General features: G+C 40.7%; 1 protein-coding gene across 2 annotated transcripts; it reads right to left on the reverse strand.

The window, feature by feature from the left end:
• Positions 1-334: 334 nt before the first annotated feature.
• On the reverse strand, positions 335-4,439 carry LOC144703905 (uncharacterized). Of its 2 annotated transcripts, none has more exons than XR_013581664.1 (7): positions 3,774-4,439; positions 2,657-2,964; positions 1,869-2,579; positions 1,635-1,798; positions 1,359-1,562; positions 721-921; positions 335-641 (listed from the first exon to the last, which is right to left on the reverse strand). XR_013581664.1 is itself a non-coding variant. In XM_078576199.1 (7 exons), exons 1-7 carry the CDS (start codon positions 4,036-4,038, stop codon positions 516-518), a joined length of 1,941 nt encoding a protein of 646 aa, XP_078432325.1. In that variant the 5' UTR covers positions 4,039-4,438; the 3' UTR covers positions 335-515. The 2 variants fall into 2 exon arrangements, 1 of the variants encoding a protein (XP_078432325.1); XM_078576199.1 differs by having other exon boundaries at positions 1,673-1,798; positions 3,774-4,438.
• Between the last annotated feature and the right edge of the window lie 12,044 nt (positions 4,440-16,483).

The raw sequence follows: 16,483 nt of genomic DNA on the forward strand, positions 1-16,483 counted from the left end.
AAAACGGAGGGAAATATGTACGATGAAAAAAGCAGGGACTTTGATGCAAAATGTCAAGGAATTGAGTAAGCGAAGCGAATCCAACAGATTTTCTACCATCCATTACCGTGCGTCGTCCAAGACCTCCAGACAGGACCGTTTTTTCGTCCAATGATAGGAAAATCATCCCGTCCGTTCGTCCCGGGACGGATTTCCATCGCGGTTTTTGTCCAATCTCACGGACGGGATGATTTTTTCATCCTGGGACGAAAAAACCGTTTGTCTGCATCCCTGCACTATATCCACAGATTATATATATCTTACTAGCGCTTGGAGGCGGCCCAATGGGCTAATGTATAGAAATGGGCTTTACCCAATTCCTTAATGGGCTGCCGGAAAAAAACAAGAACAATCTTAATGGGCCTGTACATTTTCCAGGGCGTCAATGTCCACTTAGCCCGTGGACGGACAGCGCCCGAATTCTAATCCATGCAACGAATCGCCTCTCTGTCTCTATCTCTCTCTTTCTCTCCTCTTCATGCTGGGAACGCCTCTGGTGGTGAAGCGACCACTCTGGTGATGAACGGGGAGAGTGCAGCGAGAAGAGCCTTCGGGCACTCCTCGTGGGGGAGGTGACCGCACCCGGAGATCGCCACCAGCCTCTGCAACCAAAAAAACCGGCCCGGCCGCAGTGATCAGACCACGAGAGTAGCCGAGGACATGAGCATAGGTGATGCGTACCGAGTTGGCAAAGCCTGAAGCCATTGCCTGGGCGGACTTGACTGGCACAAGCTGGTCCTCTGCGCCCGTGACTATGAGCACCGGCAGGCCCTCCGCTGACTTCTGCAGCGCCACCTCATTTCCCAGCGGAAGAACGGTGGCGAAGGACAGCCGTCCGATCTCGTGCAGTGCCTCATCCCAGCCCTCCACGCAGAGAGGTGCCTACAGCACACCAGGGTGCTACCATTCAGATATTGGATCCATGAAATAAATATTGAAAAGGGTTTCTTCCGGAAGTTTTTACTCTCTAACCAATGCGGGATATTGAAACTTTTAACTCTCCTAAATTGGGAATGGGGTTTAATTCCCGTCTCATGAATCTTAATATACTTCATAAGTAGAGAGAGAGAGAGTGAGGAGGATAGAGAGAGGAAGACCATGGGAGAGAGGCGGACGTTCTCCGCTATCCACTCAGTTTCCATATCGTTATCCCAGTATCATTCAGATACATCCTATATATGTTATCCACCTCATAAACTATATCCAATATCGGTAAAGTTCCTGCTTTTTAAGGCTATTGGATATCAGTTAGGAGCATCCTACTCCATACAAGTGCATAAATGCCCATGTCAAGATGTAGCGGTGGGAGTCCATGTTACCTTGTAAAGGCTGAGGACCTCCGGGGTGAGCTTAGAGATGTCATACCACGCGCGGCGGTTGATGACTTCGGTGATCTCAGTACGGAGAAGGGGTCGCACCATGCGCTTCTTGCCCAGCGAAGTATGCAAGAGAATGCGCGCAAAAGCGGGAACCACCTGTCTTGAAAGGCTGACGCTGAGCAGCACCACAGCTTTGACTTTGACCTGCGAGAGCTGACATCATGAGAGTTGACATTTTTTGAAATTTTATGAGGGTTTGATATTTTGACCGTTGACCTTTGATCATTGACCATTTCCTCAACCCGTTGACTTACGTTGGAAGAAACAGCCGTCCGGAGTTTCTCTGCAGCTTTTAGAACAAGCACGCCGCCATCATCATGACCGACGAGGACGACTGAGGAGAGGCCCAAGGAGGCACAGAAAGAGATGAGAAGGTCCACCTGCACAAACCTCACAAAGAACATCAGAAAAAAGGTCAATTTTCTCTGAAAACAACAGTATTTGAATTACCTGAGATTCCATTCTGTAGGGGTTGGGAAGTTGCCTCTCCTCCCACTCTTTTCTCCGTGGTCGAGAAGTCAACCCCCAGCCAGGACGGTCAAAAGCCACCACAGTACAGCCTATTTGCCTGGACAGTGGGCCCATCACATGCCTCCAAGAAAACACTCCCCCTCCAAATCCATGCACCAACACAACCCCAAGCTTTCCTCCATTGTCAGCCTCCGCTTCTAGACTCGGAGGATAAGACAGATGGGCATCATAGACACGGTTATCCAAGCTCGGCGGGGTGATCTCATCGGGGTTGGCCGAGCCGTGCAATAGAGGGGCATAAAGGGAAGAATGGTGGAATTGGTTGCTAAGGCTCCTCATGAGATGATGATGATGTTGAATCTTTGATGGAAGAAGGGTTGTAGGCCTATCAAGTCTATGTCTTCCAGGAGAAGCTCGACGAGGGCTACAAGTGGGGCTACACTCGGAAAATTGGGAGGAAGAAGATGAAGAATGAGACAGAGGTGATTCAACGCTACAGACTTTGTAATGCAATGTGAGACCTTCACCCACGAGGAACAAGCTATCTGCATCTGCCAGTAAACTGATGGTGATGTTGGATTCATCCCAGACTACATTACCCTTTCTTTTTGCTTCGCCATCTCCCTTGGACGGGGTGGGAGATCGAGGAATCTTGCAGTACCCAGGGAAAACGCTCTTGTAGATCAGAGCCTACAAAGAAATTAGAAAAATAATAAGAGGGTTATTTAGTAAAAATTTGGGTTTGTGCAGGTAATGAGGGAACTCACGGCTTCTGGGTCAATTCTGTGGAGTAGGAGTTTTCTCCGGGCTCGGTGGCTGGTGCGGTAGGCGATCGTGACATGGCCCAGCGCAAAGACTGCCGAGAAGATGAACATGACCGGCAAACACCATGGTTTTTCTGAATAAGTCCTCTGCCATCCCACTGTAGTTGCGCTTTCACTGTCTACGTCGAGGAGAGGAGAGAAGACACAAGCCTTTGCAGACAAGAAAACTATGGAAGCGACAGAGCAGAATGTCGTTATTGCAAGATAAGGACCATGAGAAAGGCCGGGCCCATCGCACACAGAGTAGACACCTACACTCGAATATGCAACCAATAAATAAAAATTAAATATTGCCGAAATGAGTACACACTCTTAGTTTTGTGAGACACATATCTGGAGCGAAATTAAATGATGATTAGCTAATAGTGACGATGTCCTGTGATAGGAAGAAATATCATGGACGCTGCCCCTTATAACTCTCAAATGGAAAATAATTGGAAGCGAATCAAATCTAATATAAAGAGATTTCTGATCATTCCGATCAAGTGATTACAAAATACGAACGTGTAGCGTGATAAGGTTTGCTACAAATAACTTATTTGATACAAGAACATCTGAGAAAAGATTGATCAGAATTTATTTTTTTTAAAGAATTGATCAGACAAATTAACAGGAAAATTTGTGAAGTCCGGATGGAATTAAGCGTGCGCTGTAAATCACAAGTCCTGTATTTCTACCCTCTTTAGTCAAAGTAAATTAAGAATTATATTCCAGCTTCCTTTCATTTTCGGTACTCATTCTACACAAAATGGAAGGAAAGAGAGAATGAAAAGCTAATATTCCTAGTTGTTCGTTTGATTAAATTACAATAGCGGGTGGGAATGGAAACAAATTAAAAACTAAACTAATACGACGTTCTTAGTCTTCTGAACATCAGAAATTATCTTCAAGAATGGGAGAATAAACCACCAACCCGGTTACCGGTTTCAGATCATCCGCAGGCCCCATCAAACCTTTGAAAATCACAAAATAGCGTGCGTTCTACGGAAAGGAGAAAATAACGCAGTTCGACGAAGAATCACATTTATATCAGTTCAAAACACGGGAAAAGATTCCTCACACGTTATGACGAGAGATCTGATAACAGAAACGAGAGATATATCCACGAGCGAGGTCCTGAAGGAGTATCCGCTCAAGTGCCTCCGAACGCCGTCACAGCTGTCGCAAGCGAACTTGGAAGCCAACACCAGCGACCCAACCGTATCCCCAACGGCGACGAGAACCGGCGCAGACAACAACAGCAGCGACGCCACCAATGCAATCATGAAGAAAACTATTCGAAACGCGCGCCCCAACTTTTCCAGATTCCCCTTCCCTGCAGCCATCTTCTTCCACAAAGACGCTGCTTCCACGCCCAACCCCCGGCGATCAACGCCGGGGACACCAATCCAACCTTTAATCACGACGACGAACCATCACCCCTCGTATCATCCACCATCCTCCCAAATTCCTCGCACAATTCGCTACATTGCACCCCAGATCCATCGAACAGCGCCTTCAATCATGCTTCCATCGCATCCTTCTTCCATCGGTTAGGGCATTAACCAACGCAGAGATCGTCAGATCGATCGGGAAGAAAACGAATGCCGCAGAGCGAATCGAGGAACAACAATCGGCAGCGGAGCGACGCTCAGGAAGGAGACGACCAGAGAGAAAGAAGAGAGAGAGAGAGAAGAGATGCTCTTATTTCTCGAAGCCCGTGCTAATTTACATCTGTTCGCAGTCTGTCTTCCGCCTTAAATTATTTATTAAATCCTTTAATAATGCAACGGTCGAATCTTCGGGCCGCGTGGGGTCCGACGCGACCGGCCAGCGGGAAGCTGGATGCAATCCTGACCGTTGGATCCGAGCCCCTGGTCTCATCCCTGCCGAGCCAGCGGTTCGGGGAAACTGACCAGTCTTTACGTGTCAACGGCGAAGAGGTCCACACGCAGACCTCATCTTGTTTGATTTGCACGGAACAGTGCGTTTACTTGAAGGTGGTCCCGCAGAATTCAAAATTAGGTGGGGCCCGCACTGTGGAGATTCACGTGATACTTTCTCCATCGTACGGCTCATACCGGACCGTGATTGGGCCCCGTGGGCCCGCAGATGGGCCGTGATTTTGTGTCGTCACGAGCATCCGCCACGTGGTGCTCTCCGAGACAGCACGCGCGCTGAACGCGGACTGGACGCGGATTGATAAATGGAGTGTCTTGACATATGGATAAAGATGAATATAATGATTTGTACACTTGTAGATGTTGATGCAGAGAAAGAGTTATTTGATAGGTTATAGGTTTGAAGACAAAAGATAAATTGACAAGTATGCAGACAATTGTTCAGATAGATTGAATGATTGTCGATTGCTAGATATGTAATAAGGTAGAGAGGGATAAATTTATAGACGTACTCGAGTTATTGATAGACAGAGTAAAATATATACAGAGAGAATAATTGAAAATAAATGATGCAATTAGATAGATATGGAAAAAAATTATGTTTAGAGATCAATAGATAGACAGATATGGGTAAATATACGTTTAGAGATCTACAGATTGATACATGAATGTATTAAATATAGAGATGGATACGTACATGCATACATGCCTACAGAGATATGTAGAAAGCTAAATACCTAAATGGATACAGAGATATTGATAAATATATAGAGAGATATATACATAAGTACAAATACGCATACAGAGAGTAGAAGATAATATTGATATCGACATAGATACATACAAGGATGGTTAAGGTGAGACATAGTTTACATTGATACCCTCACACACGTTACATACACGGATGCATGGACGGATAGATGGAGATATATACAGAGAGAGAGGACGTTTTCATATAGGTTTAGAGATCAATACATATATATGTGAGTAAATACTGGTTTAGAGATCAATAGATATATGCGTAAATCCATTGATGGATACAGAGAGATAGATAAAGATATAATCGTATATGACTATACAGATGGATAATACATGCATAGATCCACACCGAGAGATGTAGAAAGCTAACAACCGAGATGGGTACAGAGAGATATTGATAAAATACATAAAAAAGAGATAGATACAAAAAATATTATCGAGTCTCTCAGTATGCACTGAGAAACTTAGATAATATAGATGGATAAGGAGAATCATACTTTACATTGATACCATCACGCGCATTGCATACATACATGGATTGATGGATGGATGGATGGAGAGATAGACAGAGAGAGAGATAGAGGGAGAGGATATTTGGTGCAAAACAAAGGTGTGAGCTTATATCAAAGCAAGATTCTTTCATATTATGTTACGGTTTGGAAGACGACGACCGCCAGAGAGGAAATACAGCAAATGCTGGACCCGGGTGGCCGTTTCCTTCCCTCTCTTGTCACATTATCCAACAGGCATGAACGTGACTCCTTGATCGAAGTTACATAGGCTCTATTCATCGATGCGAGAGAGAATCTGGCTCCTCTGTGGCTCTATCTTATTGCCTGCGCTGTTGGGACTTGGAACATGGGACAGAGAAGATGAGGCTAGGGAGATGGCGTAGCTGGAGAAAATAACGAAGAAGTTGGACTGTTCATCTGGGAAGACGACACCCTCGCTACGTTATTTGTCTTTGTTATCTGGCCATTGTTGTAGATTATATATTTTATCACAGTGGCAACCGACCCACTTGCCGGGTGCTCCCTGTCAACCAACAGAGCATTGGCGGACCTTTCTCTTTCAAATGCTACGAACAAGTTGGACTGAAACTCTGTTTTGACTGCACCAAGTGGAGGCTTAAATTTCTGGGTGATTTACTGCGTGGCGCTTGTGGACAGCTCCACAGCAACTGAGGCTCTGCTCCAGAGATCGTCTGATTTAAGGTCCGCAGATTTTGTTGTTATTTTTTATGCCATTTTCAGTTCGATATCGCATCTTGGACGGATGGGTAGAGTTCGTATTCATCATAGTTGCCAAACTTGTCCCTGATATTCTCACGTCACCAGCTCAGATTACGGTTGTGATTTCTGGTTTGGAAGCAAGTCGGCGATTGAGACCCGGATATGAAGCTTCTTGTTCATCGTTTATGAGTAAGCTCAGGGGTCAAACAATAAAAAACTAGATTTATGGTGTTAGCAGAATGTTACTTCTGCTGGTGTTAGGAAAACGTGACTGCGAAAAGATGGTCGTATGTTTTTTCTTTTAGAGAAGAACCTTTCCAAATATATATACGTCAAATCCTTTGATCTCATAATGTTTTCCCCAAAGTGAATCAACTTAGAGTTTAAGGTGAGTATGTGACAGATATTGTCAGAACATAATCATTCTTGCTTCTAAATTAACATTTGAGATTTATTAGTTTATCTTATTGGAATGCTAAGACATAGTGACCCTTTCAAACCATTAAAAAAATTATAGCATGACAACATTATACAGATAAATAAATGTATATTTGGGATTCTATTGGATGTAAAGTATTGATCTCTGATCGTTAGTTTGGAGCATGACGCCGTTGACTTTGTGACATTCAATCCCAAAGTGCTTACAATTCAGACGGAAATGACATTTCCGCTTTTATTTGGTCAGCTTTTTTAGGGTAAGTTCGTTCGTTGTTTTTTCAAAGTTTTCGTACAAAATACTTCAGCTCAGCTCAGCCATTTTGGCTTTCCTTCCAGAAGTAATATTTCTACGATTTAACTCAGACTTTCTTGAAATATTTAACCAGGATTACCCTCAGACTTTCTCCTTTTAAAGATTCCAGATGCGAGTTCCATGAATAAGGTCATTAATCACCCATCAATTGATGACTATCACAGGGGAAACGAGCTTCTCACCGGAGAGATCATTTGTAAGGCAGAAACCGAGCTCCCCTCCAGAGAGCTCAAGGATTAGGGTAGAAAAAGAAAGAGCAAAAACTTGATACTACATGGTAGACTAATCTAGGCATCTGGGTTCGGATCAAATCGATCTGATATTGATCAAATGATTCAATCAATCAGAATGAGATCCAATCCAAAAAGATCGAATCTTTCGATCAAACAAGACTTTTGGTCGATCCGATTTCTGATCCAGATTTTTGATAGATCCTATATGAAAATTATTCAAACTGTTCGAAAGAAATCAAATAAAGTTTGAAATATAAAAAATTGCGAGAACAGCGATTATATTTTGAAAGAGTAACGTTTGAGTTTCGAAGAGAGTATTATAAATCACCCATCATTATATATGTGAAATTACGTTTAGGTATCAATTTTTATAATTGATATTTATATTTTAAAATGGAATCGTACTGCACTGACGGAAACCCGATAAGCCCAGCCGATACTACATCAATGTCACCTGATAATGGCACATCCCTGATGTCACCAATGGATGGACATCACAGATCAAGATGGCATCATTGATATTGGCGACCAAGATAATGTAACCAACATCACCGGCAGGTGATTTGACCCAACGAAAGGACATCATCAATGTCACTTATCCACAATGTTGCTGTCATCATCGAATGATGATGTCACTGACCAAGATAATGTCATTGACATCACATACCTAGATGATGTGACCAACATCATAGTTGGATGACGTGACTCAATAAGAGTTCATCCTTCACCTATCAACTATGTCACTAATGTAACCAATGGATGACGCCACTAACCAAAATGATGTTGTTGATGTCATCTACCGAGACAACATGATGTGACCTAGTGAGAAGACATCCCCAATGTCACCAATGGGCAACGCACTACCTTGTGAGCCTGAATATATACCTTTAGCCTGAATATATACCAAGATATACCTTCATTGTGCGCTTGAATCATACGAGCACTAACATGATGACCTTGCACATTTTCTCCCCATGATGTCCATTGGCTAGTTTCTGAATGTACAATACCCAGTTCCAGATAGACCCAAAATGTGTTATGTAATCATACGCATTTTAAAGTCTTTTTGGGATCATTTCATGTGTATTATCTTCAATTTTATAAGAATTTTGCATTTCATGCACTAAATAGAGTAAGTGATAAAAAATGCATTTTAAGGTCATTGTTATACATGTTTTACATACACAATAATTTCTTAGTAAAAATATGTTTAAGACATTGTAATGTTTAATGCTCTATCCAGTATTTCAGTTTATATTTTTTTGTGGGGAAGAAGTCTAAGTTGAAGAAAGAAATAGAGAGAAAGAAATAGAGGAAATGAAATGAAGAAGAAGATATATATATATATAGAAATATATAAAAATGTTTATTGGGCCAATTAAGGGGCCGACTAGGTGCATCAGCACCATAGCCGACCACATGTAGCCAAGCGCAAGGCGCTCAAGCCAGCCCGCAGCCAGCAAGGGGCGGCGTCCGGCAGGCAAGCCCAACCAGCCACAGAGAACACAAGGAATATGTGCCCACAGAGAGGCCCACAGAGTAGACGAGGTCACACACTCAAGTTGTATGGCATTTTAGTTCAATAACAAGGAGTTGTCGACATTTATATAGCACCAGATTCTTTAGAAATTATCAACATGGGATTTAGAATCCCACTATGCCTTCTATTGTCGCAGTGGGCCAGGCCACTGATGAGCAACAAACAGATCGCGGCCCAACGGGCCGCAATCTAAATAACACAAGAGAGAAATATAGACCGGGATTCAAGCCAACCCGGTCCGACGCCCGTGTCTTTTCGGGCTGTTTAAAAAAAAACAAATATGATCTCATCCATTTAATGTTCTTAAAAAAGATCGAACAGCGGGATCTTATTCGTCACATTTAATATATTTTCTTTCTTTCTTTCTTATAGGCTTCCTATTGGCTACCAGTGATGATGCGGATTGTGGGATCGTTTCAGGATGAATCAGAAGAAGGCAGGGATGAGTAGATGCTGATGTCGGCGGCTAACGGACCAGGAGCGGGGTACACCATTTAATACGGGTCCACGACAGTGATTTAATTACAACCGTTGGACCTAGATGAGCCCCATCAAAAGGCCACGGGCAGTTCAATCCAACTCTGCCCCTGGCTGTCGACGCCAACAGGCGGGCGGCGATGTTGGCTGGCGAAGGGGATCGCCAAGCCATCCAACGGCTTTGGAGGACCCCCAAGGCCCTCCCACTCCATGGGACGGCCTGGGAGGCCCTTCCCAAGACATTAAGGGGGGCCCTAAGGCCCCATTTTCAACCATCTTTCGACCATAAAGCCATATCGGCGGTGGGGATCTCTCTCAGACTCGGTGGCAGACGGCGGCGTCGTGACAGCACCGGTGGCTGTGGAAGACTCAGGGAGGCTTCAAGGAAGAGCTAGGAGCGCATGATTATGTGCCAGCAAGGGAGAGAAGAGAGGGGGAAAACGCATACCAAGGCTAGGTAGCGGCGATCGGCGCCTCCACCCCCATTCTTCGATTTAGGGCAGAATCGAGTAATCTGAGCTCATCTTTGTTGAAGTTCAAGAGTTTTATAGTTTAATTTTGTCTCAAGTTAGTTTAATCCTTGGTCGAATCTATTTCGATCAAAATTAGTCACCGTGATTTCTCTTGGAAATTTCATCGAACACCTCACGTGTTCGATGAATATATCTCAATTTATATAAGTTCTACCCCTCTCAACCTTATAAAAAAGTATAAAAAATATAAATACATCACTCTTGCCCGACTTCTATAGGGCATTCTGTCGAGCACCTCATGGGCGTTCGACATAAATACCCCTCATCTTTTTTATATAAAGTATATAAAAAAGCATATAAAAATATATTAATGTATATATCTGTTATTCGACCCCCTTTCGGGCATTTGGTCGAACATTCTACGCCCAATTTCTTACTATAACATATAAATACATATAAAAGATCTAAAAATACCTATCGTAATTCCATATTAAATAGTAAACCTATATAAGGGATATTATGCCACTCCAGGCAACCTTATATTAATATACTAATTATAAGTTAATACTAGTATTCCCTCTTTCCTCTATTAATATCTTTGTATCTATCTAGATACTTACTCAGTAATATTATATAAAAGAATTACTCTTATTAAGTACCTTGCTACTTTGTCACTAACTACATTACCATAATCCTTAACTACAATACCTAACATCTCTCGTTTCTATATTATTTCTAGTATCTTTAAAATATATATATATATATATATATATATATATAATATGATATTCTCTCTTATCTAGTTATCTTATTAAACTAATATTCCCTCTACTTACGAATTAGTTATCTCTTCTTATATTCACTACTTTTAGTATTATTATTATTATATCTTAATAACTAACAACTCCATTATCGAATACACACCTAAAGGCCAGTCCCTGTGGAGGCAACCTTACTCACGCTATACATTTGAGTGAGTTTATATATTTTATCAAATTTATTTGATTGTAGGCAAATCAAATTCACAACAACAATTAAAATTTATTATGAAATTTGCCTCTGTCAGTTCTCCAACACCCAGTTAGTGGCAATCCAATACGTAGTGATGCCTACTAGTTCAATATCATCCTTTATTGTCCACGCGATGGCATTTGGAGAGATATGGCCAATGTTGTCAAGTTCATGGACATGCTGCATCTTCATTTCACTCTATGATGCTCCAAATAATGCAACTACTCTACAACTTGGGATATGCATGTCAAACTGTTCACATGGCTGAGATCGTCTAACAAAAACCCTTGCAGTCCACTATACTCTATGGGAGATAATCAACGCATATGAACCATACGGGATCTATTTTAGTAGTTTTAGGGGTAATATCAGTCCAACTGGGGTCCTTGCTAGCATGTGGCCCATCATGTAGTAGGTCGGAGACTGATTTCTTTTTTTGGTTACCTTTTCAGCTCATCTTGTAAAGCACGGTGAAACGTTTTGAGATGTTGCAGAAAAAAATTATGTTTCTCTTCTCGTTCTTATTGATGATGGACTTGCTCTAGGGATGACCTTCGTACATACCTTGCATACATATTGTCAAGGTCCTTTCCTCCTTATGTACTTGGAATATCTTGGACCTTGATACATTATGCTTTCTTGATGTAGTTGACCCATTGATGTTAGATAAATTACCTTGTATCATGGACCTTCGCCTAGTGATTTAGTATTGCTTTGATCACATGTATGTTCACCCCCTCAATGCAAACCAGAAAGGGTGAGCTTCCAGATATCCCATCATATCTAGTAGATGGATAGCCAAGACATGTGTCCACATGTCTCTTGAAAGGCATCGATAGAATTCATTGTTTCTACTAAGCACAAAATAAGGATGTTCTATAATATTTCATTGATATGTTGTAGAAACATCAATGTTATCATACACTGATGCTAATGACTATGGAGACGTGTGGGTTTTTAAAAAATCCACGTAAATTCTAGTGATAGATTGGTTTAGTGAAGGGAAAACATATGATTTTGGAGACTATAGTACCTGAGAGGCCAATAGTCCACCCATCCATAACCCTCCATCCAACATCTACCGTCCATACATTCCATGTTCATCCATCCACTAATCCATCTAAGATCCATCCATTACTCCATCTATGAGGAATCCATCTATTAACCCATCTAATATTCATCCACTTGATGGAAATATATGTGGCATGCAAGCCAATCACACATTCCACATCTCGTTCCATGTTCATTAATAGAACATATTCATTATAGTGCACGTGCGATGCTTATAATGAAGTCCGTGAACACATAATCGAACTTGGTGAATTATGATGAGATCGTAATACGGAGATCACTAGTCTTTAATCATGTGTTCTAAACATTATTATTCATAGGATACGCGAGAAGGACATCAAAGTATCTGGATATAATAACACTATCTAGCCTCACTCATATGATGAGTATGGACGTTCTCGTAGCCATTAGTGTGGAGACATTAAGGATATATAGTGGGTGTTCTTTAGTGGAAAGAGTTCATTGAATTGATCCGTACAAATCCCTCAATGATATTATACCAAACTGTCAATCAGGTTGATTCACATCACGGTCGTGTAAGTGGTCCTTAGACGTGAGAAACCAAAGACGTCTTGTGGACGGACGGTTGTACTTTGGCTATGGCCAACGAGTCTCTAATGATGGGATTCTAAACGGTCTTAGTTCGGGTACATCAAGAAGTTCAGGAAGACGATTGAGTGGTCAAGATGGGATCCTCCACCCTTAGTATAAGAGGTGACAGCTCAAGGAAGATGATGCAATGAAGTCCTTGGCCAAAGCAGTGAATTATCGGAGAAGAGTTCTCCGATGATTTTTGAATGCATCAGTACGAACTCGGATGATCGACCAGGGTTTGACAGTCGACCATACTCTAAGTTGTCCGAGGAGCATCAAGTGGATGAAGGATTATATATACACAGTAACTGATGACAAACAAGTTCCATGAATGATTCGATACACACTCCTTTGTATCTTCTAGAACATGAGGTGTAGCTTGGCCCCCCACGTGTTGGAGACTCGACCTATCGATTGGGTTAAATCGATTCGACATTAATTAATCTATATGATGATATTGTTAATTAATTTGGAAGGCTAATAAAGGTTATTGGGTCGCTGGAGTCGTTAACGAGACTGATACATTGGCCTAGAGGGTCACACACAAATGGTCTTTGGACGTCGGAAGATATACTTAAGTTTTGGGGGTTTTATGAAAAATACCCACTTAGTATAAATAGGGGAAGACCGTGAACGAAATTCACCTAGGCCAGAATTGTTCAGGGGCCTTTCCCGTTCTTCTCCCTTCTCCCCATAACCTCTCTCCATCCCCGATGCAATCAGAATGATGTAACGATAATGACGGAGAAAGAACATGGCTCGTCAATGAGAAGGAGGAGATTTGAGGTCTCGAGGATCGCGTGGATACATCTAGAAACTACACACTTGAGCAGCTAAACTCGTCTTGCTCCGGGATCCAAGAATTCACGGATCCGATCCGTGTAAAGGTACTTCGTTTAATATTTTTTGTTGACGCCGTTCGATTCGTTCAAGTCTTTTGATGCGAATCATTTTTATTTATTCATCCACGTCAAGGCCTCTAGAACCTAATACCACCATCCATTAAGCCAAGAATGATTTTACAATTGATCCATACAACCATCCATTTGTTGATCAATGATCCATATATTCTCCGTCTACCATCCATTAAGCCACTATTCAGTTTACAATCCATCATCCGGCCATCCATTTTTTGATCAATGATCCATCTATCATCCATTCACCATCCATTAAGGCACTAATCAGTTTGCAATTGATCCATAGGACCATCCATTTTGTTATCAATGATCCATATATCCTCCATCCATCATCCATACATCATCCATTCATGCATAAGTCAATGAATGATCTATCCATCCATCCATCCATTGTCCACCCACCATCGGTCCATTCATCCATGAAGATGAATCGATTGGTACAGTATCCACGTACGGTGAGAGGATAATCAATGTCAAAATGTTCATATATTATCAAAATGTTCACGATCATCATGGCGATTGTCAGTGATGTCATAAATTGGCAATGGCAAACTAACATAGTACAGTAACCATTATCAATTATGATAAAATATCACATAAAACATGTTGATGCATGATAATAAATAAATGATTGTGTCTGAATACTTATCTTTTACTGAATAAAATTGATTAGATGCAGAATCTCACTGCATAGATGAATTTTTTTCCATGCTAGCAATAAAACTGAGGATCCCAGCTTCCTGAAGGAAACAGTATCTAAAGAGAACTTTGTTCATATTGATCCTAAAGAGAAAATATTTGTTGTGGATCAATCTGATATCTTTATTCGATGAAATGACATGAGATCTGAAAGAATAATTCACCGCCATGTATGTGCATTAGTTGATCGATGATCCATCCATCCATTCATCCGTCCTTCACCCACCATTGATCCATTCATCCTTCAAGATTATTTGGTTGATAAAATAGCCAAAAAAAGTGAGAGGGTAAACCAATGACAAAAATGTTCATATATTCTCAAATGGTTGTTTTATGATGGTTGCAACTCATAGTCGTCATTGTGCTTGCTTGTGATGTGTAAATGACAATGACAATTTAACATAGTATAATAATTTTTATCAATTAAACAAAAAATCACATATAAATCCATATTCATATGGAGTAAATATATGAGTGTAAGAGCACCATGTCCTTCAAGAAATTTCCTCATTCAATATTTCATTCAGATTTCAACTATCCAATTCACATTCATTACTATTTACAATTGTGGGTCATAATGTCCATGGATATGTTCAATAATGAATTCTTATATGAGAGAGTCTTCACAGAATTACAAACAAGCTCCACAAAAAGCAATTATGGAACGAGAGGTCAAGGTATAGGAATAAGGCCCAAATGAAGCTTTATTTGCAATGTGCATTTAAAGAGAGACAATGTTCAATACGTGTGCAATAAACATATTTGACAGTGTGATGGACTCTCTCATATATATTCAAAGTATGAGAGATGTATATTTTCAAAGTAAAACCATTGGCGAAAGAGCAAAACATTATTCATTTGAAATTGAGCATACCTTTTAACCAAGCACACCTCCCCAGATTACTCAAAATGAATAATACATATGGAAGAATGAAGAGAGGAAGAGTGCATAAATCAAAATGGTGGGTGGGGGAGAAGAGATTTTTGAGTATATGATCGTATTTATAGTTTTATTCGAACTTTCTATCTGATTTGATTCAAACCAGATGGTTCGAACCAAACCAGATCAAATTGTTTGATCCAAACATTGGGCATTGGGGTCACATCAAAAAATACAATCTTAACCATATATGTCGGTCGAGTCCAAATCAAATTTTCACTTGGGTCTGAACGACGTTCAGATTTGATCGTTTGAATGCTCGATCCGCTTGAACATTCAAACAATGAGTCCAAATCCCTAATCATTGTTTTAATAATTGATAAGGTGAATACCGATTCTATTCAATGTTAGGCATAACGAGTATAAGCGCCTTTAAAAAACATTGATAATTTATCAATAATATCAATTATTTGATTACTTGATTGAATCCGTTGAAAAAACATTGGCGCACGTGTAAATGAGTTACTCTACCAACTAAGCTATAGCCCTTGTGATAAACATCTTAACATATAGATAATTTATTTTCAAGATGGGTATTTGATGATCTCCATAAATTGACCAATAATTTTTTTTTAAATAGTCCTATTGAAATGATGCTTGAGATGGAAAGTTAAGTATCTAGATGAAATAACATAATATAGTCTCGCTCATATAATGAATATCACAGATCCCATAGCCATTAGTATGGAGACACTAATTGATGCATACAAATCCCTATATGGTATTACACCAAACTATTAGTCAAGTAGATTCATGTCTCTACTTTGTTAGTGGTCCTTAGATCTTACACAACAACAACGTCTTGTGGGTGAACATTTGTACTTTGACTATGACCTACCAGTTCGTAATCATGGAATTCAAAACAGTCTTAACTTGGGTGCATCGATGAATTTACAAACATAACTTTGTGGTCAAGAGGGGATCACCCACCCTCGGTATAAGACAAAACAACTAAAGTAAGATAATGTAATGAAGTCCTTGGCCAAGATAGAAGAAGATCATATAAGAGTTCTCTGATAATTTTAAGATGCACATGTAATAACTTAGATGACTGGTTATTGTATAATACTTTATCATAACTTAAATAATTTTACAAGTGTGAAGTGTAAGGGACTATGTACACAATAAACGATGTTAGAAAGTTTCGACAAACAAGTCAATATAGTCCATTTGTATCTTGAGACTCAAGCAAT

This window comes from Wolffia australiana, chromosome 5 (genome assembly GCF_029677425.1).
Source record: "Wolffia australiana isolate 7733 chromosome 5, ASM2967742v1".
NCBI lineage: Eukaryota > Viridiplantae > Streptophyta > Magnoliopsida > Alismatales > Araceae > Wolffia > Wolffia australiana.

Coding starts and splice junctions, on each gene's coding strand:
- LOC144703905 (XM_078576199.1), bottom strand. CDS start 4,038: ATGGCTGCAGGGAAGGGGAATCTGGAAAAGTTGGGGCGCGCGTTTCGA. Junction 2,965..3,773: donor CAGATCTCTCGTCATAACGT/GTGAGGAATCTT, acceptor ATTCGAGTGTAG/GTGTCTACTCTGTGTGCGAT. Junction 1,799..1,868: donor CCTACAGAATGGAATCTCAG/GTAATTCAAATA, acceptor AGGTTTGTGCAG/GTGGACCTTCTCATCTCTTT.